This window comes from Lepisma saccharinum, chromosome 25 (genome assembly GCF_977018435.1).
Source record: "Lepisma saccharinum chromosome 25, izLepSacc3.1, whole genome shotgun sequence".
Classification (NCBI taxonomy): Eukaryota; Metazoa; Arthropoda; class Insecta; order Zygentoma; family Lepismatidae; genus Lepisma; species Lepisma saccharinum.
The window spans coordinates 59,669,514-59,694,990 of record NC_139253.1 but is presented as its reverse complement, the minus strand read 5'-3'; the positions used below and the strand labels follow the sequence as shown (position 1 = coordinate 59,694,990).

The 25,477-nt window shown below is 39.2% G+C and overlaps 1 protein-coding gene across 2 annotated transcripts in view; it reads left to right on the top strand.

The window, feature by feature from the left end:
* The window catches only part of LOC145978836 (solute carrier family 7 member 14-like), a 782,606-nt gene that overhangs the window by 528,540 nt on the left and 228,589 nt on the right, over positions 1–25,477 (top strand). For both annotated transcript variants that reach the window (XM_083111714.1, XM_083111715.1), the window contains exon 4: positions 25,160–25,390. In XM_083111714.1, coding sequence (XP_082967840.1) covers positions 25,160–25,390 — 231 coding nt within the window. The remainder of the gene's footprint in view (positions 1–25,159; positions 25,391–25,477) is intronic.

The following is a 25,477-nucleotide window of genomic DNA, read 5'->3' as shown; positions in this document are numbered from 1 at the left end:
CCCACTTAGCCCGTAAGTACGAAACAACTTTCAAATTAAATCCTGTGAATTTAACTTTATGTAATCATGTCGATTTCCGTGGCCGCGTGAACCGCACGGTGGTGCAAACCGAGCATCTCGCCTGCGATCCACGCAAGCACCTCTCCACTCGCGCGTCAACAATACTCAGCTGGGCACTGAAGCGCTATCAATCAATAACTGAATTAGACTATTCAACACGGAGAATCGATCAGCCAACAAAAAACGTCACAAAGAAAGCTCTTGCCGCTTTGTAATCAGCTTTCTGTTAGAACTAATTGGCTGTTATTGCTTGGGTCCCTAATGTTTGGATTGAGACAGTGTGTATGCTTGCAAACATTTCCAATTACGTGTCAGAAATATGAACTTAAAATAGAACGGACTACGCGGTTATGGTCTGGTGACGGATTAAATCGTTAATCCTGTACAACCCGTCGAATAGATGTAGCTGAACTTTTCGGACATGTTTGGCTCAATGCTTGAAAACTAGGAAATAGGAAGATTTACCTTTATGTAGAAAATCTCCACATACAGACAAAACATCTCACTGAATAAATTTCAGAAACAACGAGTAAAGCCAAATGTGACGTGTTCAATTATTGTCTGTGGAGTGGGAAATACCGTGATACATCGAAAACATTTTCAACTACGTATTTACTGATTTCAAATTTATTCCTGTAAAATGAAGCCAATGGTACGACTTGTTTTTATTGAAAACGGAAATATTTGTAAATTGAATATACCGGGTTAGTCAGGAAAAGGAGCAGATTTCAAAAAAGTTATTTCCAACAAACCATATATGGCAGGAATATAATCCTCAAATCAATGGATAGAGGAAAGTTTCAACTTTGAAATTTGCTTATGACGAGGCGTTGTTTGTTCAATCTACGGCGAAATTCACGTTGCACTTGCACACTGAATTCACACTTCGCAAATTTTAGCACACAAGACGACTTTTCCTGTGGCGTCCTCATTTAACCGGAACGAGAAAAAAAGTAATTCTTCACGAAACCAATTGTATCACGACAAAACTTTGAACCTTAATCTATCAAATAATATGCGGTTTATGTTTCTGTCGTGTATCGTATTTTCTAATTAACAAAATGTGTTCTTCTAATCAGTGCTCAAAGTTAGGGGGATGCTTGGGAACGGTATCCCCAAAGCTAGCAAAATTCTCGCAAATCGTCTCCCCAGTTACCTCATTCTATAGAAGCATCCCCTCAGCTAACTCCAAGTCTCGACCAAACACCCCCTCAGCTAACATTTTTCCATTTCAAGAGCTGCTTGTAATATGATTTACGTCCTCAGATAGTTTACAACAGTGGCGTCGGGTGGAGAAAATCGTTGGGTGTTCACACTCAGCCTAAAGTCAGAGAACATTTTACCCCCCCCCCACCCGTGTTCACACCCAGCCTATTTACAGAAAATTGTATCCCTCCCTCCCAAGGCCGTTGGAATACAGACACATTGCGAACAAATTTGTTGATCACAATCACAGAGAAGAAAACGGTAAATGTGGACAACTGATTAAATGAACATCCAGAAAGCTCAATTTGAGCCAAGAATCGAAGCAATGACTTCCGATTTTAGAGTGCCTTACACTAACCAAGTAACTGGATTATCTCGGTGTTTGTCTAAAGTTTCTGAGGACAAAAACAGTAAGCAAATTTAGTAAACTTTAAAATTTGAAATTTTCAAATTGACACTACCAACAACTATCAACTATTCTGCGTCAATACCCGCAAAAACATATCACTGTTTACCAAGTTTTAAACAAGGCTACAAGAACCTATGCTGATCCATTTGATTAACGACATTCATCCGGACGTTATGACAGAAGATGACAGAACGCAGGAAAGCCCTAGAAAGTGGTAAGCGGCGTTCATCAAATGTATCACCCCACCATCCATCGGGACTGACTGAAGAAGGCCACGGATAACCTCAGAATGTCGAGCCACGAAATTTTAACCCAGGACCTCCCAAATGTGAATTATTGATACACCAACCACTAATTCAGAAAGAACACATGCTGACCACACGTCACCCCATTACCGGTTGAAGAACTCCACACCTCTAGGTAGGATTGTGGAAATCGGGAGATAGGTCAAGGTCCTTCAAGTGCTGTCGCACCATGGGTTATTATACGTATATTTAATAAATAAAATAGACCTTGGGCGTCTATTCTGCGAATGTTTAATAATTCCTTTGCTTTTTAAATACACCTTTTCCCCTTTATTGTATAAATATAATTTATATTTTAGTTATACAAATTTGAACGGTACAGAACTGTTCCCGTGAAGTCAGAATATATTTCGTTAATAAATTTTAGAGTACAAGGAAAAAATAATAAACTAAAGTAAAAGAAGAAATATGAATAATTATAATAATTCATGTTTTATGAAGAATATGAACCTTGTACAGTGGGAGCCAGTCCGCCAGAACGCCTACCAAAAATCCATTTACAAAATAACACAAGACCAATTTTCATTTACTGTGAATTGTTATAGTTTCCGCTTAACACCTCGTCCCTCCCCTCGCACGTCAATGCCCTCAAAAACAAGGAAACATTACTAAGGTAAACAATACATTTTTTCCCGTCTAAATTATTGAAATGCCTTACTTCTCTCCTCGTTGGAAATTATTTTGCCTGTTCCTAAGAATTAACCTCCACTATTTTCACCAACCAGATATCGACGAATATGTTTGATTTTTTTTTTTTAAAAAAAATCAATAGCCATTTCAATGCTCAAACTTCATGATACGAATTCAATTCGAGAGCCGGTTCCCGTGGCAGATCGGATAGAACATGGCGCTACGACGCCAGGGGTCCTGGGTTCGTATCCTGGCCTGCGCATGGATGTTTCTGAGTGTCCATTCATCAATTTCATCATATCATCACTCATCCCCATCTTCGCAAATTAGCCAAAAGTGGCACAAAAGGCGAAATACAATAAAGCAAATCAATCAATCAAGCAATTCGCGAAACTTAAAATTATTGCTTTAAAATTTACTTGTAGGAGTTTTTAACAGTTATAATACTCGCATATATCTGTGCCAAGATAAATATTAGTTCCTACTAGCAGTGTCTCCGTTTTCTTTCTTTTTGACTCGTCAAAATTGACAATTTTAAATGTCGATGTTAAGTTGCTCATTTTGATGATATAGTGTTTTAAATCATAAAACCTTCGCCATACAAGGCTTTGGGTTTGCGACAACTATTTGTAATGTTGTTGAGGAAGTTCGCGCCCTTAATTTTTGGCGAAATTTATTGGAAATTAAAAATAGGCTATTAGGCTATATCATCGAAGATCTTAGGAATTACTATAAATATGCATGCAAACAGTGCTTGCATTATAATATATTGACGAAACGAAAAATAAAATACCTCGCACCTCTGTCGCTATCAGCATTCTCTGAACAGTTGCTGCCATCTGTTGAGTGTTCTTTCAGAAGTGCACGTGCGCCGATTCCCAGCTTTTCCCCTTGCTTTTTTCGGCTTCTTCCGTCGAGCTAGATAGAACACTAGAAGAATACAGCAGAAGGAGTTCACTGCGCCAGAGGTGCCCCGGGCTCTCGCTGCCTAACCTGGTGAGCTATTCTTGTCAACAGTCGAGGGAAATTGGGAAATTTTAAGCATTGTGAAGACTTTATGAATGAAAATAACTGCTTTGTAAAATGAGTATATTGAAATGTAGTGTTTTATTTTGCAGAAAGGGAAATATATTGAAAATTTTCCGTTTTCGGTTGGGGGTTCGTGTCCACCGTGAACCCCCTTCAGGCGACGCCTCTTGTTTACAAGTAGCAAATCCTAAGTCAGATTACCTATTGTACCGTCAATGCTGAATACATTAGGAGGAACCAAATTCTTGGTACAAGCTATAACGGAAACTTTTCTCGGCAGACTCTCATATTTGATCATCATCATCCTTAATTGTTTTGAAAGGAAGCACCTTTGAGGTTCAACACTCGAATTTCTCGGATAGAATCTATATCATAGGTTTTACATGCCGATTTTCTTGTTTAACTACTGTACTTTCACCAATATTTCCAGGTTTATCTGAATTTTGTGTAGGCAAAGTAATAAGTTCATGATAACATGTATTTGCAGCTAAGATCTCCCGTGATTTGATTGCGATGATTTTTCCTCTCTCTTCTCAATTGCAGTCCCACGCAATTTCTTATCAATTCGAAGCTCAGGAACTTGAGTAAGTGTTTCCCTTGACCTTAATATTATATTGTATTTCCTTTCATTGTCACACGAAACACAATTCTTGATGAATACGATGTCTTCATCTGTGAGTGTCCGTTTCAAGGGTTTCTCAGGCTGCTTTGATGAGCAACGACTTTCATAAAACAAATGGGAGGATGAAGCATCTGCTTCTAGTCTTCTTAAGGACTTCTTCTTAGTCAAATTGGCTCGACTCATGCGATGAAATTTTTCAGCCGATAAATCATGCATCTTTATTCTCAATCAAAATTTCTGCTCACGGCAGCACTGTAGAAAACTATCTATGTGTTTTAGTGAATGCATTTCCCCTACATATAATATAACTTCTCTGGTCCGTCTTCTGTTTTTACAGATCTTTACTTTCTTGGAGGCAGACATTTCGTCTGTAATAACTAATAACGAGTATATACGTATGTTATGATGTTCTTCTGAGCACTCCCAAATGTTATCTCATTTCCACGTACTTCTCCTCAGCAACTGTAGTCTTGGAGACCAACGAGGCTCTGGCGTCTGAACCTACGGCCAGCACAATCCTTTGTGTTGTTTCATTTGAGATTTTCTTATTAAGTACACTTTATGCACAGATAGGAAAATCCGGAGTGGACCTACAGTTTAAAGTGGGACCCGAACCACTTTGTGCCTCCACAGGGTATCGAACCCGGGTCCCCTTCATCACAAGGCGACGACACTATATATGGTCTCCTGTGTATTGCTCATAGGAATACGAGATGTGCTGAGTGTTCCAGTACCGTCTCGGTTTTTACCCTTAGAAAGGAGATTTTAGAGACACGCATGGTGATTTTTTATACATTGTAAGGGGCTTGGCCTCATATAATATGACGGGTGAAAATAGCCTAAGTGCTGATGCATACAAAATTTTAATTTCAATCAATAAATAACATTCTTCCATGAACATCGGAAACAATTAAACAAAATCAATGGCTAGTTAATACTACTACAACATAAATAACTATTATTATTATTATTAATAATAAAAACAATACTAATATCAATTATTATGATAATTATTAAATGTTATTGCATGTATATAACAATAATATACTGTTCAATAGTCAATACCAGTTACAATACGTGTAATTAAATAGGACTAAGGACACATGCTGCTAGAAGATTCGATGCACACACTACATAATTCATTTGTTTTACATGATTTCTAAGGCGAAAACCAACAAGTGTAATATGTCAAATTAAAGATAATCGTTTACGCTACAATGTTTGTTTTGAACACTTTCTTGTCAGATGCCTAGATTAATAACAAATTAATGATAAATATAAAATTAATAGTAAATAAATACGAATGTTTTTACTAATCCGTGATTAACTACTTAACGGTTGCTCCTATCGAAAAACTAAAGATGACCTTAAATATAGAACGTACATAAAAAAGGTAGAGTGCTCCCCTTTGCTTAGAACCAGGCCATGAACGTGGTGTTGGGTTAACGCCAAACTTCCTTGATCTGGTCGTGAGTGGGGGCAATGTGATCTGCATCATGCCCCTGACCGCCTTTACCCCTTGACTTTCAGACCAAACATATTATCTCCCGCACACAGGAGACACTAAACTATTTCCTATAAAGTACTGCTTGCAATGATAAAATCAATTCAACCATAAATGACATTCTTAAAGAAAAAACAATTGTAATAAGTTCAGTTTTATAGAAGAGATATACTGCAAAACATCACGTAAAAGGTGAGTCCGTGAGTTCCGTGCTTGCAAAATGGGACGGAAAAATAACGTAAAATTTCTCGCTCATCTAGCACACAAACGGATCATCTTAGAAGAAAACTGCACAAAACCTTTTTTGTAGAGCATTTTATCTAGATTATTTTTTATCATAGCCTTCTTTTCCGTAAAATTCTTTCCAAGCTAGATAATTTTTAAAAAAAAACTGATTTTGGGCGACATTTTTCAAAGATGGCGGCCAAATTCGAGATGGTACAGGAGTGCAAAATTATTATGTTGTCTTAGGAAGATAATAAAATTTGTTCCAGCTTTCGCCGATTTTTTTCCTTATTGGACCCCCTTACTGACTGGCCTAGTAATTGACTTAATAAATTTATGTGATCATTTATCCAAATACAGTGCGTCCATTTCGATCTGCAGCCGAGAGATCGGGAGAAACGTGGCGGGCGGCGCTGACGGAGATGCCGACATTTGAGGCCTGTAATGCCCGCTTATTTTTGTGGACATCTTGCAAAACGAGCACTAACCTGTGTTATAACACGCAAAAGTTCTTCTGTAATTCTTCCAAGTTCCACCCTTATATACACAAATAAATACGCTTTAGAAATTATATTAAGAGCCACAGATAATACTCTGTAAAACATTTTAATCATAGTTTTGACCAGTAATGTCCTGCTTAAGTTTATATCCTTGAAAGAGTTTTGTGTCGATGGGGATCGTTTGGAGGTTTCGAATGTGCAACACTGTATCAAGATTACGCTGCAGACGAACCGTTAAAAGCTAATGGTGTTCGTGAACTTCCTTGCAATCCGAAATCTCCTAGCTCGAGTTTTTTGTTCCTTCGCGACTACAGAGCTGTGAATATAGTGGCAGGCAGATGTAAACCAAGAGCGTGTTAATTTCGTACTGTGCGTAAGAGTGTTATTCTTGGTTAATTGCCGTTACTTGTTTGTGTTATTGCAGTGTGTATGTGTGTTGTGTCAGTCAGACGATTGGAAAGCCAGCCGCAAGGTTCACGTTAGAACAAAGAATTTTTATGTATGACACTTACGTGAAAACAGACTCGTGTCGAGACGTGTGTAGGCAATTTGTACAGAAATTCCCAGGCGTGTAGGTGGACATCACTTTGAACAACTCTTATAACACAGGTTAGTGCTAGTTTTGCAATATTTATATAAATGTCTGCATATGTCCATAAAAATATGCGGGTATTACAGGCCGCAAATGTCGGCACCTCCGTCAGCGCCGCCCGCCACGTTTCTCCCGATCTCTCGGCTGCAGATCGAAATGGACGCACGGTTTAAGAGTGGCCTGGAGGTTGGCATGAAAGTAGTTTCCTGGCCCGATGCGATACAGAGACACCTAGCGACATATCAGAGGACTAGGAAGAGAACCTTCCTCCCTTCACCACCCCCTACCCTCCGCGTGGCTCCCGCAGAGAGGTTTCCAGGAAAAGGACACCCACCTGTTTCTTTTCATTCTGGTTTCGGAGGCTAAAATTTCTCCACTGGCAAAGCAATTCGCATTTCACTGCTTGCTGGCTGACTCTTGCATGGAACGAGAAGAGTGGCAGGCTCCCGAGACAGAACCTTCATGTCTGAAGTTTTGATTGAATAAATTTGGTTGATTACAGTGGCTACTATAATTATGTTGAATTTTCTTGTTGAGGTTAGAATTATCAATTGAGAGTAAAGAAGGAAAGAAGGAGGTAGAGAATATCAGTTGAAAGAAAGTATTTTTTAAGGGGGTGTTCTTTTATACAAAATCGATGTATAATAATAATGATAATAATAAGGCAAGAATTAGTAACAATTATTATTTCAACTATTAACCAATCGAGCCCCTATTAGAGATGGGCAGGAGCGAAACTACCTGGAATTTAAAAAGGGGAAACGTGGACATGCGTAATAACATATGGAAAAACTAAAAAGGAGAAAGACGGACAAAACAATGTAACAAAATGTACAGTAGTAACAAAGATGTCAGGAAACAATAGTATAATATTGAACATACACTTTGATGAAGTAGTTTTCTTTGTTATGATCTGAATTAAGTCCCTTTGCACAGTTCTCATCGTTGGAGTTCACAGCAGCTTTAATCGGCCAATATTGATTGATTTTGTTTATTTTACTTCGCCTTTCTGCCACTCTTGGCTAATGATGATATGATGTAATCGATGAAGAGACGCTCACGAAAGACACATATGCCCAGACCGGATTCGAACCCGGAACCACTGGCGTCGTAGCGAAATGAGATAAATACTCCGCCACGGGGCCGGCTAATCGGCCTAGGGTGGGGACAAACTCTCAGTGGTGATGGGAATCCCCTGTGGAAACATATGACCAGTTCCTGCATCATATTAGTTGCTTTCTCCTATTGTGATTTTTCCCAATGTTAATTGATTGCTTCCCAAGTGAAATTTCAGTCCAACTAATGATAGTATGATCTTCAAGGTCAGCACTATACGTGTTATGAAGAATTCGAAGTAATAATTTGTCAAGTTAGAAAGTCAGCAAAAATTATGTTTTGATACTAAATTTTACATTAATTGAAGATTTGCAAAGAAACAGTAAACCTTTTTGTTGGTTGATTGATTTAGTGTTTTAAGTCCACTTTATGCACAGTAAGGCTAAGAGGGACCTACAGTTTAAAGTTGAATCCGAACCACTATGTGCCTCCACCGGGCATCGAACCTTGAACCCCTTGATTACAAGGCGGCGACACTACCACTGCACCATCGGGGAGGCCAGTGTAAACCTTTTCGTAATCGTTCCACTCCAAAAACAGATGTTTCTGTAAGAGCCACATCATGTTTGTTTGGAAGTAGTGACGTTCTATGACACACACACACACATATATATCTCCTCAACAGGTCCTATAGACCAGCAATGTCAAACTCAATTCGTGAGTAGGGCCGCATAACGATAATGTCAAAACTATCCGGGCCACACATCTAGAACCCCAACACCTTAAAATCCAGAACTAAGTGGTTCGACCCAAGGGGGCCGAAGGGAGGGGGGGGGATTCCAGTGATTATTGTTGCAGCATCGATGTGTAAATTATATAGACCTCCCCCCATATTTTTTCATGGTTATAGTATTTTACATGTTACTTTCGAGTATAAATTGGTTACAATTGTAACTGTTTGTTTGCAATTATAGTTTCGTTTCGCACAGATTTCACTGTTTTTTTTTAACAAGCTTCTCAAAAGTGTGCAATAAGTTTTTTGTTAGCATGAAACTCTTAATGCAGACAACAAATGTTTTGTCAGTCATTCTTGATCATTCGGCTGTTTCATTAATCTTCATTATGGAAAACAACTTTTCACCAAGGCAAGTGCAACCAAAATTAATAAAATTTCTACAGCAAAATAGCTTATTCGAGGATACTGCTATGGGAGATATAAGAAAAATCAAGGATAGCCCACCTATACGAGTTGCACTGCAATTAAATAAGTTCCATTCGAAGTCAGGACTTGCACACGCATCATCAAAAGAAAAGGGAGCAGAGCAGAACAAGATTATTGCCCTTCGCACCCTCTGAAGTCTTGAAACCTGTTTCCAACTTCATCACGTAGTATTTTTACTGTGGACAAATATTCCTGTCATTCCTAGTATTCCTGAGAAGTTGGGAAGGACAAATTATAACTTTATTAAAAAGTTTTAATATAACGGAAGACTGTAACTTTGCAAAATGACCTCCACTTCCTTCAAAATATCAGCCCTTGAGTCACGGGGAGGAATCATTCAAGTAGTTTTACTGTCATATCGAGATAAGAATCGCATCCACGAATGAAGGGAGCTAACCGAGTTAGCTCACAGACGTGCGTAATTTCGCATATTGTGAGGGAAAAGGCAACAACACGAACAAATTTCGCTTTCAACTGTTCATTGACTAAGTCATAAATCCTCTCCTCAACTGTATTTCTGATGTTTTTATTAGCGTTGCTTTTCTGCCACGTTTGCCTAATGGCGACGATGAGGATGAGTAATGATATGATGAAATTGATGAAGGGACACATACAAAGAAAACCCATGCTCAGGCCAGGATTCGAACCCGCAACCTCTGGTGTCGCAACGGGTTGTGCTAACCACTCCGCCACAGATTATGGCAAATTTATTTCGTGATAAAGAAATACTTCTGAATTTTATCAGGGTACAAAAGTTCTACGCTTTTCAGTATTCACTTCACAACAAAAGTAAGCATTTCACTTGAAAAATCTACATTCCTCTTCTATAGTCCTTTTCTTACTCCCACGAAGTTTGGGCAGCGATATGGTTCTCTGAAACTTTTACAGAAACTGACTTTTCTTCCAGGTAAATCCTTGAAAATCAAGAAACAGACTCATAGGCGACAGAAAGTATGCACGCTGCCCTCCCCCAGCTGGCAAGATATTTTCGTACTTCAGAAGTAACCTGTCAATCACCTTGCTTAGTTGACACAACACCTACTCTATAATGGAATGTATACCTGTGTAGGGAAAATTCGTCAATGTGTTGAAGTTTGGATGAGTCTGGTCTTGTATCACGAGAAAAGAGAAAACGGGATAACTACAAATGCATAGATAATTTCAAGCATGAAGTGTTAAGTGGGGCCAAGGCGGGCCGCTGGGGCCTACATGCGGCCCGCGAGCCGCGAGTTTGACTGGCCGAAATATCAGGAGAAAAGTTGTTACGCTTCTCCCAGGAGACTCGAACCTGCGCGTGTCCCGTAGCTGGAGCCCCAGGTACCAAACTCGGGACCTTTTGACATTATGAGGTTCATCTTTACCATTACGCTATAGGGGAGGCAAAATATATCCGAAACTAAGAAGACATTTTGAATGGACATGTAGAATGTAGGAGGCAGGGTTCGCGCTGAAGAGGAAGAAGACAGGGAATTCTCCCTCCCCTTTCCTAACCTGTACATCTCTAATGTAATTCTCAACCAAGCCAAGAATCTTGTCCTTCTACATTTTATGTCGCTTTTGTTATTGTTAATGAAGAATTCAAATTAATAATTTCTTTGAATCTCAAGTTAGAAAGTCAGCCAAAATTATGTTTTTATACTAAATTTTACATTAATTGAAGATTTGCAAAGAAACAGTACACCTTTTCATGATCTTTCCACTCCAAAAACAAACATTTTGTAAGAGTCACATCAAGTTTATGATTGGAAGTAGTGAAGTTCTAGGAACCACACACACACACACATATATGTAAGCAACAACAATAGTAGGCTATTGTAATTTGGAGAGGATGTGATTTGTGAGCGGAACAAGCATGGGAATTTAACGAAGTTCCTTTGCGAATCATCAATTGTGTGTGTGTGTGTGTGTGTGTGTACACGTATTTCCTATCTGCACAAAGTACTACATGTGAGGTAAAACTATCGAAATGTAAAAAGAGGAAGCGCTACCACCCTCCCCGCCTTTTCTACATTTTATTCAAATCGAACACGAGGCACGTATCTAGATATATATTTCGGAGGGGCGTCCTAACGTAATGTCTCAAAATAATAATATTAATAATGTTAAATTAAAATAAGTATAATTATATTAAATTAATTAATATATTTTTATTACATGAATACTTAAGAAGGCGGTATAACAACAGTGCAGTATAACATCACGCATTCATTATCTAGCTTACGTGTAGTTAAGGTCGGCAAAATTTGTAAATAAATAGAAACTGCCCTGGCAAGGAAATTAATGTCAAATAGATAAAGAATATAATATTTATTGAGTATGAAAAAATGATGTTAGATCCAGTTGACGAAAGTAAAATTCCTGGTAATATTTTGTTTGCATATTATTATAAGTAGTAATAATTCTTGCATAAATCTTCTTTGGTACTGTCATTCAAAATCGTATTGCTTTCCAATATTCTTGCGGAAATAAACAATTTGCGATTAAACAACAACCTTATTTTCATTACTTAATTGAAGTTATTTTATAATCTCATTATTTTCATTATTTAATTTTTGTACTTGGTAAGTCTTTCGGGGGGAGGTTGGGACACCTGGACCCCCTAAATACGTCCTTCGCGGTAGGGGTCGAGATAAAGTTACTGTGTCACTGGTTGCAATTCACGGTAAATATGCCCGGCTTCTCTACACTCAAACATACACAAACTTATGGCCTTCCTGCTTTCTTGGTTTCTTGCCTGGGAAAGAGGCAATAAATCAAGCTGTGACAGCTACGGGACCTTCTGACAAGGGGACGGAACCCAGCTGTGCAGAGAATTAAAACACCCGCGCGAACTAGCCCTCCCGTCACCCTGGGGCAATTTTCGAAGAGAGACATCTAGTGGCCAAGTGGCGAACTATGATGAATGAAATTCGGCTGAAGCGGCCATATCTTTCGCCGTCGATAATACATGACATTTTTAAACAATCATTTTGGGCTGTGCAAGTGACTTTTGAAAGAAAAGCCCTCCCTAGCTTAGTCATAGAAGGATTGAGCATTACGTTAGTATGCATCATAATGGCCATTTTCGTTGGTGCTACCCACAAATCCTATAACCATTCTGTGCTTATTTACGTATTTCCTTATGGGAAATTGAAAAAAAATAATGGAATTTGTGCACATTTATCGAACTGAAATTGCATAAATGTGTCATGTACTCAAAGTTTCTTAAAGTAAGTTCACATCTACTGCGTGTTTTCCGGCAAATTTTTGTCCTAAAACGTTATATTCAACAAAATGCAAAAAAAGCCCATGTTAAATTTAAGCACTTTTCACGGCGACCTTCGCCAACCTCCACCTCCCTCATAAGCAATTACATTATTTTATGAACATTGTTAATTTGCTGAAATCATTTGAGAATTGATTTTCAACAGCAAATACCAACTCTTAACAATTTGTGGGATCATTTGTTGATGTTTGATAGTTGATTGTTGTCAAGTCGGGAAACAGAAACAGTCTGACAACAACAGCCAGCGCATACTTATGTGCTACGTTTACAGGAGATGCTCAAATTGTGCGCTCTCCTCATGGATACATGCTCGAACTTTCTAAGCATGTTGGTTGAAACTCGGTGAAGTATTTTCTCCATAATGTTCCAAATTGCAGTTTCAATGCTTGTCAGCTTTTTGGAAATCATCATCTCATGCCAAAATGCCAAACTTTCGTTGGATGAACAGCAGGTAGAGCCATGTTTATGATACCAGCAATTGCGTTCATCCTCTTGAAGCAAGGAAATAAATTGAGTAATTATATCGTGGTATACAACACCATCCACTGTTCACTCAAAGAAAATTAGACCGGCAATACGTCGTCGTCGGTGGACGACGATTGGATTACAAAACTGTGGGAACGGGAGGGGGGGGGGGCAAAGTAGATAATGTTTAGCATAGTGCGGGGCAAAAGTGGCTAAAAATGAAGGGTTGCTCTCCACGCTCCCTGATAGCCGCCACTGGTGCTCGGGATTCACCACACTATATTGCAAGTTTTTGTGGATGGATTGGTGGAACGCATGAGTGTTTTCTGTGAACCATATTCTGATGTTTACGTAACCATGCAACAATAGAACCAAGCTTCGTCTGTGAAAAAAAAACGAATTCAAGAATTCTGATGTCATTTCCTTCGATGAGATATCGAAACCACCTGCAGTATTTCAAGCGTTTATCCTTATCAAGGTTTGGCAGTTCTTGAACAGCGCGAACCGATATGCTTTCAGGGTAGTTTTCTTCACATCCCTATGAGCACTGGAAAGTCCGCTTCGGACGCCAGATTCCTCAGGCTTTTGGTTGGAGATTGTTCCAGACTTGTACGCACCTTCCCCACAGCTGCAGGGGTTAAACCGATGGGCGACAACTTCGTAGTTTGTCATATACCCTTCCGCTTTCTCGAAATCGAGGCACTAGTCGTAAACAGTTGCTATGTGACGTGTAGCAGAAGCAGGGTATTTAGCTTGATAAAGCTCTTGCACAAGAGCGTGAGAATGAGTAGTAAAAATACAGTTCAACAATGCACAAGCGCTGCTCCAAAGAATCAATTAAAGAACCAGGCACAGTAGCGGCGGAGCGTGGGCGAAGAATATTCAGGGTAGCCAGGACAGAGTATGATTCTGTCAAGAGTCCGATTTCGGTACAGAATCATGATATATGATTCTTCACATAAATGTTTGGCCAATACGTAGGCACATGTTGCCTGCGTCTGTTGACAAAATTTCGACCAGATAGTGTTGCCAGCTAAGGTGATATGCCCCTAAAATGGGACTCTTTCATTTAACCCACAAAGTCCCACAAAATCGCCAGTCGTAAATCAATTAAATGCTAATTAATAATGGTCACAAATGACAGATTGACATGCCATCAGTCATCAGACGTCTAATTATGACTCTTCGATAATTTCTTATATATTTTTCTCACTCAAAAGTGCATTTCTGGAAAAATTTTTAACGTTTCCTTCCGCCAGTTAATAATTTATATATTTTTTCTGTATGGAGTAAACTGATAATGTTAAGCATTGAAAAATATCTCTATGGATGAGGCTTTATAATGCAGAAAACCTGGTTTAAATATTTTTACCGTTTTCTTGATATCAATTTTCAAAGTTTTGGTTGAGCGACTTTTGAAACACTATGTATAATCCACATCACATACATAAAATTACACTGTTACTTTGTAAATCACAGTTCCTGTGAAACACAGAATTCGTACTGATTTATATAGCACCAGCACTTCGAAAAAACTGTTTCCCTTTTGATTGAGCGTCTACTTTTATATATTTTTAAAATTTACAAAAATATTCTGAAATTGTACATTTTCAATAAGTACTCTATATTTATAATGTAAAACTGAATATTTCTCCGTTCCTTGTTTATTAAATTGTAATTCTTGTTACAGTAGTTACCTTATGTAAGCAACGTAACTGAGAAGCTTGTTTTAAATCCACTTTTATGCACAGCGGGGTGATCTGGACTTGGTCATCCGTATTCCACAATACAAATCTCGGGGAACAACCACAGTCCAATTCTTTTTGTTGCTTATTACGGTGATTAATCTATTTACCTGATAGTTGGCAAGATTTGATCGTTATAAGCAACGGAAGTGGGGAGGGGAGAATTCGCCGCAGACCAACCAGACAACAGCAGTGGCGCCGAGAGATACGACATGGCGGAAATAAGTACTACGTGAACCTCGTTCTACAGGCCGCTGCGTTTCTTATCGCGTTGGATTGGTCGCTTCCCCGCTCCCCACTTCCCTTGCTAGCGTCTAGAGCGCCCGCCATAAGAACGGAAAAGACCTATAGTGGGATATGATTTGTTCATTGTCTGTGGATGCAGCGGTGGGCAAAGCCTACGTAAATGTTACATTTTCTCCGTGCATGATACGAAAGCAGCTGCTTTAAAACTCATCTCTCTGCCTCACGGCATGCTCCCCTCTTTATCTCGTCCATCTGCAGGTCGTTCACAGCGACCACCTCCCCAGAGACTTCCGCACCACGTTGCCTTCACCGTTCGTGTTGATTTCACCTTGAACCACGCACGCTATTTCACAATACTCCTCTTCCTTTGGCGTCGGAGGAAGGAAGAGGGGGCGCTGTGAGGAATGGCAAAATGTACGTTGTGTTCAATATCCAACCCCATCAACAGTCATTCTGTTATATCGGAAGAATTTAAGAGCTATCCGCTCTAATACTCAACTTCGCTTCCAAAGGAGCTTCATTATACTTTAATAAGCTCGTCATAATAACATTTCTAAACCGTTAGAAAATTTAAAAATCTCTTTCTATCTCCCTCCTTCCTTTCCTCTCCTCTCTCATCTCTCTCAGCATACACATACGTAGTAGTAGTTTACTGTCGTAGATCAATTCACTTGATATCAGTGCGCTGAATATACTCCTTTTTATGATCTGTGATACGTTGTCTGCTTTGACGAAAGGGATTACTTTTCTTTACAATATATTGTTTTTGCTTTATTGTGTTCTTCCTCTCCTCCCCACACACACCATCTGGTTAAGTCAAGAAAAAATGTGTTGATCTTATATTTGTGTTGGTAATTATGTAAGAACAACTACAATTTGTTGTAGTCACAACTCCTCACGTTGCGCGGACAGGTAGCAAGATTTACCCATTATGCCAAAGTGGAACCACAGGCAGAAGAACCTGCGCGACGCGTATTCGTTCTATGTGTAGCCCGCACAAGAAGTACGCATCATTCTACCGGTAGGCCGCGTAATTTAAGTTTTAATTTTAATTTTGCAGTTGGTAATTTTAGTTTTATAACCATTGATGCAAGTCTACCAGACGTCAATCATTCTTCTAATCCCTTTTCAGACTTATTTCGAACTGCATTTCGTGATGCCTAAATGTTCCATTTTTGTTAACTCATTCAGTTATTCACACATGTTCTTCATTACGACAATCATTGCGCATACGTTTTATTTAATTTATAAATATATTATTTAAACACAGAATTGTCACAGTTGTTCAGTCAGTTGTACTGGTAAAATAAACTTGAAGGAAAGTTTGAAGACAGTGTTAATTTGTGGAATAAAGTGCCATTCGAATACCTCTGAGAATTGAATGTAAACAATAAGCACCAAGCTGCACGCCGTGTGACATGCCTTTGTAAGCGACTGTGTTGCTGATTGCTCGTTGGGTCGGGGGTGGAGGGAGGCGTCTATCAACGAGATGATTGTTTTCATTACTTTGGGCCATAATTTTGTAACTCTATAATGGAGCTTTTCACTGCCAAACTTTCCAGTAGCAGTGCCAGCATACAATTTCGTTCGTCATTTAAACCATGGTTACCCTAAGCTTTACATTGGAGGGCTATGGAATGTCTATTCAAATGTTATTTTTCACCTAAGTGAAGAGTTTCTCGTCCATTCTTCCTAATTGATAAATATGTTCGTCAATCTTTTAGATAATGTAGCTAGTCATGCGTTTCCGACAATGACATTCTTCTGAAGCTAAGAATTAATACACGTATTAAAGCGCAACGCCAGGAAAGCTGAAAAGGGTAAATAGCGTATATTTAATCGTAAAGAGCACTGAACTTGGTTTCATTTCGATCGTTTCCAGCTGCCGTAGTTTGGCAATACAAAGATTCAGATTCTGTACCACTTTATTTTTTCCTTCTGGTTTCAAGTACATGTTAACATGTTGTTCGATTCGGAGAAACTACATAATAATACAAAAATGTATTGAATGTCGTACACGCACGGTGGCACCATTGAACACCATGTCGTATCTACGAAAACATGGGTTTTCTTTTAAGTAAGCAGACATTTTCCCCTTAATAATAATAATAATAAATTTTCTTTATTCAGCGGGCGAGGTTCAGCCAAGGGCTGCTCTGCCACCTAACCCTTGTCAATATGAGAATACATATGAGATGATTATAAACTTACGGAGCAGTAAGCTAAACGTAAAATAATAATAATAATAATAATAAAAATAAAAAATGAAGAAAGAAAAAAAATACATAGGAATTAGTTGCATACAAAAAAAAAGTGTAACTAGAAATAAAAAAGACAATAGTAATAATAATACAATAATACAATTCCTTATAGTGAGTGACTTGATACCTTCAGTATGTGCCCCGACTCTGCCATTGTTCCATTAACAGCAGATCTTTTAGTTTACCTTTAAAATATAATGGGTTGTTTACACTAGCGATATATGCAGGCAATGCATTCCATGCTTTGGGAGCCGAAAAGGAGAAAGAGGATTTGTAGGCCGTGGTAGAGTGATGCGGTAAATCGAAGTTGTTCCGCTTGCGGGTAACATACTGATGGATTTCCCTACGGGAATGCATCTTCTCAAACAGGTACAGCTGACCGCTCAGGAGAAGATCCCTGACGGAAGTGAAGTGACGTAGCAGCAGGCGACTCCACTATTAGGGTCGGGGGTGTGCATCCTGAGTGAAAAACACATGTGGGCTCGCTGTAACCGGTGCAAGTCGTTTAGGGTTACCAGAATTTCTCTTTTACAGGGACAAATCCTGTTTTTCGGGTACTAAAAATGCTCCGGGTGGGTTTTTAGGAAAATTTGGAAATATCCTATTATTTGCGGTGTAGACAACTGCTTAACTTCAAGATTAGTAACAAAATGTTATTTGTAAACAATTGTTAATATTGTTTCAGTTTTCAAATTTCAAAGTAAAGAAATACAACACTCTCAGTTGAAAGCGCAAAGAAAATAAACTTTTCTTGCAACAAATAAAAATTGTTGGACCTTTGCGTCTCTTCTGTTGTCACCGCCGCGCCGAGTGAGGTTTTGATTCCAAAGCATTTGTGACATCTACCGCGATGTCTGTAACCCAGGAGTTTCTGACAATAGGTAAGAATATACAATTCGCCGCGGCTTACTTTGATTTGAGTTTCATGACAGAATTCAGAAATAAACAGTATTTTTTAACTGTTGTACTCTTAGTTGTTACATGGCAGTGGAGAAGTGAAGTTCTGTCGATCAGCGATCTGAACCATGCCAAAATGCAAATGTGTTTTTAGTGACGTCTTACAAAAACGGTTTCCTGACTTTAGGGCTGGAAGAAAAACTCCGAGGCAGAATGTCAATTTATGTTATTCTTTTAAAGTAAGAGACCAAGCTTCACAACCGTTTGATTTGATTTGATTTGATTTAGTTTATTTTACTTCGCGTTTTGTGCCTCTTGGCTAATTTGCGAAGATGGGGATGAGTGATGAAATGATGAAATTGATGAATGGACATTCACAAACAACCAAGCCCGACCAGGATTCGAACCCGGGACCCTTGGCGTCGCAGCGCGATGTGCGCTTCACAACCGTATAATATTAGGAGCATAGTAAATAAATATTAGAATATTCAGACATTTGCCTACAACGAGGCCTATTATTAGTTATACGGAAACTGTGTAAAATTATTTTGTGATCTATAAACCCACCAAAACACCAGTAAACTCAAAACGTGTGTCTTTGTCAAAAGTTAACAACATTTTGCAATCTAAAAATGCCTTCTTTTTTAAAGTTTGTCATCTGGTAACCCTAAAGTCGTTGCCGTATATTCTTTTAAAATTATTTGAAATGCAGTCTAAATAATGCACAGGATAAGCAATACAAAAGTATTCTGGCCACTGAAAGAAAAGCAGCAAACTGATGCTGCGGACACACGCTCTGCGTGATTGACATAAATCAACTCCCACGCACTTCGAAAAACCGCAGTGGAATGCTTTCTGCTACCCCTAAAATTTGCAAATGGACCGGTCCTTCCTTTCACACCCGCTCCCCGTCACCCCTCGTTTGGGTATCTTCTCGTGAGCGGTGAGCTGTACTGTGGTTTACCTTCTGTCAGTATGCGGCGTGTAAAACAGAGATAGTGCAACTTCCTTCTGTTTGCCATGGTAAGAACCTGATTATTATTTAAGAATGGAAGAATATGATCGGATCTTTTTGCTTGAAAAATGTATCGGAAGCACGCATTTTGCACCATTTGTATTTTTTTACTGAGCTTTTGCGAGAGTTGAGGGCCGTAAACGTTATCACAATAGTCGAACAATGGGTAGATTAACGCTTGGATGAGTCTTAGCTTGCATTCCGCAGGGAGGAAGTCACGGAAACGATTCAGATTCAATTTTTATTGTTAGAAAACATTCTAAATTATAATTTCTATAGATAAGAACACCTGAATTGAAACTGATGATACAAATGTGTTTTAAATTATAAATAATTCTTGATAAATGTATATATATACAAATGATTATTTTTACTAACCGTGTCGAAAAGTGTTATATGAGGAGCATTTCATAAATAATGCGCAAGGTGTCAACACTGCAGAGTGGATGGTGCAATTAGAGTAAAAGTTACGAGAGTTGCAGCTGAAGATTTGTGGAAGCAGCAAGTGTGTTCATCAGTTCGCTAGTGTACGCCAGTTGGGAAGTGAAGAGTGTTAGCAATGGCGTCTGCAGGCGGCTCGCCCTCTGGTACTGTGAAGGTTGAAGGACAGATCTCGTACATCAAAATTGTAAGTTGACGTGGAAGAAATCCGACACAAATTCACACTGCTTTGCCTCAAATTTGTGGTGATGAAACAGTGAACCGTAGAATTTGAACCAGAATTGAAGTCACGGTCCAATGGGAGAAGCCCATCATCCCCAAGGCAAGAAGAAAAAATGACGAGTACAAACAAAGGTGAAACAAATGATCACCTCTGCCTGTGATCACTAAGGAATCACCGTGGCTACTAGAGCATCACATGGAACTAGTGCGACAGCCAGTGGCGCAACCACAGATGGGGCAATGTGGACTTTGCCCCCCCCCCCACCTTGGACGGAAGTGAGTTCTAGGGGGGCACAGGGTTGCAAACATTGACGTCCAAGTGTACCTGCAGGGGACAATTACCGCTTAAAACTTCAAATTTTATGCAAATAAAAATACTTTTTATAAAATGTTCTTGCTCGCTTCGCTCGCAATTCCTACTTTTTTTATTTTTAACAAGTTCAGGATCGTAGCTAGGGGGTGGCGGGATTCGGTCCTGTGTACCGAACGATCTAAATGGAAATAACTTGTAAAATTGATTGATTGATTTGTGGGTTTATGTACACCTTACGCAAAGAAAGGCTTATCTGAACTGGACATATAGTTTAAAGTGAGATCCGAACCACTGTACCATGTGCCTCCATCGGGTATCGAATCCGAGAGCGCTTGATCACAAGGTGACGATGTTACCATTACACCATCGGGGAGGCACAAAAGTTGTAAAAGAGAGAATACATTGGCTTCCCGTGAAATTAATTCCGCCCTATTAAATCACTAGTGATTTCAACCTGCAAAAAAATGGATCCAAAAATTTTCTTGCTCGCTTCGCTCTCAATATGTCAAAATGCATTGTAAATTACCAGAGAGGCAAAAAAAACTTGTCTTCATTGATTTTGTTTTAAATCCATGAACAATAGTTTTGAGGAAAGGGAGCGTGCACATTTGAGAGAAAAGTTATGTAACTTTGCTGTTGGTTTATTGTTAATTGGATGAATTGGTTGTGTAATGTATTTAAATAATATAAGTTGTATATAATATGTATTAAATAAACTTTGAATACGGACACAATTTAGTATCCACGTCACTCCATGTTGCATATATGTGAAATATATATCGTGCATGAAAGTTATACATTTTAATCATAGGCGTGCGCAGACCCTCTGATTAGGGTGGGGGGCAAAAGCCTCTATGAAAGTTCAGTCGGGAAAGAAAAACCTAATTTTATCTCACTATTTTAGTTTCATTGCATTAATGGGTATATGTATGTATTGTATAAACATGTACACAGACACACACACACACACACACACATATCATAAAGAATAAAGAAATTGGCTCTGAAATGTGCCGAGCAAGAAAATTTTTAGATCCGAACTTTTGCAAACTGAAAACAATATTCATTTAATATGGCACCAAAAATGCTCTGAACTTGGCAAGACTGTAAGAATAACAGATATTGCGAGCAAAGCATTACGTTATGTAATTTTGTTTGTATAAAATTTGATATCGAGGATGGAAATTGCACCTTTGTTCCCCATGCAGATGCTCTTGGCCATCTGGAAGAAATAATGCAAGAGAGACATGAACCTTGAGTATCCTTGGGTTCTGCTACTACTCTTAGATTCTACTAGTCTTGCTCTCTTTTACCTCAACCTTTGCCTCCTTGCCCTATTGGAATTGATTTCCGTCCACGGTTGTGGAGGAGGGGCAATGCCCATTGTGCCCCTGTAGTTGCGCCACCGCAGCTCCTTCTCCCGCAGTTGCTTTGAACTGTAATCAGCTTGAAAATACGTGATTTTCTTTAAGAATACAATAATGTTTAATAACGGCGATAAGATTCCTCAACACTAAATTTCTAGATGAAAGTATAATACTGTAGGGACATGGACGTCTGGAAGGGGGGCAAAGAGGGCCAAACCTCCCCCTTAAAAATCAAATGTCAACCTAAAAGTATATACAGTATTTCACACATATAATTTGATTTCAGTCATAGTAATTTACATTAATGCGATAATTTCAAATTCAAGTGATATTTTTTGATGGGAAAATACCTTGTTGGAAAAAATCTGCGGACGTCCATGATTAGGGGGGCAATTTCCCCCTTTGCCCCCCGTGCGAACGCCTATGATTTTAATGTAAAAAAAAATATATATATTTGGAATGCATTTATCAAGCATTTTCTGTCTTTCAAAAATGGTTTGTGTGCTTGTTTTCCATTATTATAGACAAATTGAACGTGTTGAACAAAAATTCAAATCTTTTGTTCGAACACAAATGCTTTAACACCAACTTCTACCCCCTTTTTGTATAATTTACGAGGGTAATAACATATTTGATACTACCACTACTACTACTACTACTACTACTTCTAATAATAATAATAATAATAATAATAATAATAATAATGTTGGTCCTGGCTTTGAATCCCGACTTGGGCATGGATGTTTGTGAGTGTCCATTCATCAATTTCATCATATCATCACTCATCCCCATCTTCGCAAATTAGCCAAAAGTGGAACACGAAGCGAAGTAAAATAAAGCAAATCAATAATAATAATAATGTTATAATATTATTAACATTATTATTAATAGCATTATCATCATTATTAAAATTAATATAATTTATTATTATTATTATTATTATTAATTTTTTTGTACGTTTATCCAGGTACATGCCCCCCCCCCAGAGAAAAAATCGTGGTTGCGCCTCTGGTGACAGCAGCATATTATCGTGCCTGCTCTAAAAAATTACTCAGAAAGAATGCAAAATTGATAGATGTGATGATATGAATACTATGAGTGCCGCGTATGAAGTGTTCATATCATATCAACTATCAATTTTTCATCTTCTTTTTTTTATATTTATCGCCGTATTTCTACTACCTTTTTTACCCCGATAACGCAGTGGTAACGTCGCCGCATTGTAATCAAGGGGTCCTGGGTTCAATACTGGGTGGAGGCACATAGTGTTCGGATCCAACTTTAAACTATATGTCCAGTAACGATTATTCGTTCTGTGCATGAAGTAGACTTAAACCAACAACTGTAACTCAATAATATTCTATACTCTGTCGCGATGATCTCTGCAGAGGGCGAACGAAAGCAAGTCTCTGCGCAAGTAGTGACTCGAAAGGTATCGATCAATGAACATGTGCGAGGGAACGGGTGAAATCGACTGCAGTTCCTTCTTTTGCAGGAAAGCGTATTGCTTCGCTCCGCGCACCCACTGCCTCCCCTTCTCTTCCATTGTGCATGGCCTTGCTTCGGAGATTCCTGAGCTAGAGCATAGGATCAGTGAAAAAATAATTTTCACTTGCACATAACATTTTGTCGGAAAGAGATATGGCTGGCAAAACAGCTGTCAGTTCAGTTCCCTGAAAAATTGTCTAAACTTGATGTGCGCGCAGTGACTCGCTTTGTGTGGGAAAAAAAGTTAAGCTTGATAAGATTCATGAAGTGCACGGCAATTTCGCATGGTGTACGTTGTTCGAGAATGAGCGTATGGATATTGAGCACGTTGTTGTACGTACATACATCTTAATGAACTGATGTATAGTCCAGACCTCTCGCCCTGCGATTTTCATGTATTTTGGCCTATGACAGAAGAACTTCTGAAGCGGCGGTATAATTCCAAGTTAAAACTGCGAGGCAAGAATGTTTATCGAAAGTTGGACGGGAATTCATCACACAAGGTATAGAGAAAATCGTGTCACACTATGACAATTTTTTAAAAAGAATTTGTGATTATGTAGAAATGCAGTTTCGGTAGTGTACTTTTATGTAAAAACAGAAACTCTCCTCCATATTCCATACGTTATTGGTAGTGTAACGAACTCTTTGACTGACTCACGTAATTTACTAGGACTTACTAGGTGAGATCGAAGTTGACCAATTAACGCTCTCTTCCACCAAGCCCGCAGTTTGTACTAGCCCTGTCTAGTTCGCTGCACTTTTTGACACTAGATGCAGTGAAGGTATATCCAGGTGTCAGGCTGGTACGTACACGGAAATGACTTTCAACCAAGTAGACGAATATCTGTGTTCAAGTACAGAAGTATCAACAAAATGCATGTCCTAAACCGTTCATTTGATTAGTTACCATACATCACACATTACACTGCTCTAGAGCGTAGTGAAGACGGTGCAGACACCAACTAGACGAGCAAGTGCAGAGAGATTAAAAATGCAGCGAACCAGATTGATTGATGTGGTTTATATTACTTCGCTTTCCTACCAGTTGTAGCTAATAGCGAGGAGGAGTGATGATATGGTGAAATTCATGAAGGGACACTCACATAGAACACCCATGCCCAGCCCGGGATTCGAACCCGGGACCACTTGACTCTTAGCGTAAACAACGATAGTCTGCATTTTGCACGTAGACTATTTTATACACGTAGATGACTTAATCTATGTAAACAACATGGCGAAAGGTGATAACTTAGCAAAGGGCGCTGTGGAAGTAAAACAATATTACACTGCGTGTCAGTTGCTAATGTGGGTGAAGAAACTTTCATACTCTTCCTTGCAATTTTGAACAATTTCTCACCTAGGAAATATTCTACTCTTATATGGAAAACTACTACTTTTGCCTCACGACTGCCATCTGTTGTTTTTCTTGCATACGATGTATCTTCTTCCATAGTTCATGATAGAAGAGAAGAGAAATTGTGTTGTAAATAGGATTCTTGTCAGTTCGTTAGGAACAAATATCTTTAAAATGTCAATTTCCTTTCATGAATGCCTTGAAATTTAATTTTAATGTACTTTAGATAGTCTAAGTAGTAAATGTAAACTACAACTACTAAACTACATGTAGACAACACATGTAGACGTAACCTTATAGTGTACGGCCAGTGGCGGCGATTGGGTTCGAAAACGAGAGGGGCAAGGTGCAAAAAGTGGCGGGAGGGGCAAGGTGCAAAAAGTGGGGGGAGGAGCAAGGTGCAAAAAGTGGGGGGAGGGGCAAGGTGCAAAAAGTTGGGGGAGGGGCAAGGACAGTTTACATTCCCTTGGTACATAAGGTTTAGCATAGTGCGGGGACAAAAGTGGCAAAAAGTAGGGGGCAACTGCCCACTTCCTAATCGCTTCCACTGTGTACGGCACATCGCTGGTCGTTGCGTGCTGTGATAAGCACTCCGCCCCGCAGATTGTTAGGTTTGTAGTGAAATATTATCCTTGGTCATCTCGCCAGTTTTACATTTAGTTCGATAAGCTTTGAAGGAAGACTGCCCCATTAACCCCCTTCGTCTGTTTGTTGCAGGTGCTTGCTACGCGGAGTTCGGCGTTCGAGTGCCTCACACTACGGGATCGGCCTACATGTACAGCTACGTCACCGTGGGGGAATTTATCGCCTTCGTGATTGGCTGGAACATGGTGCTGGAGTACTTGATTGGAACGTCAGCATGTGCTTGCGCCCTGAGTGCGTGCTTCGATGCTCTAGCTAATGGGGCGATTAGCGCAGCTATAGGCAATAGCTTCGGCACTTTCTTCGGTAAGTACCCTTTCATTGTCACGTTCTATTTTTGTTTGTTTGTTGTTGTTTGAGTAAGACACTTTTATGGACGTGCGTGCAGAGAGT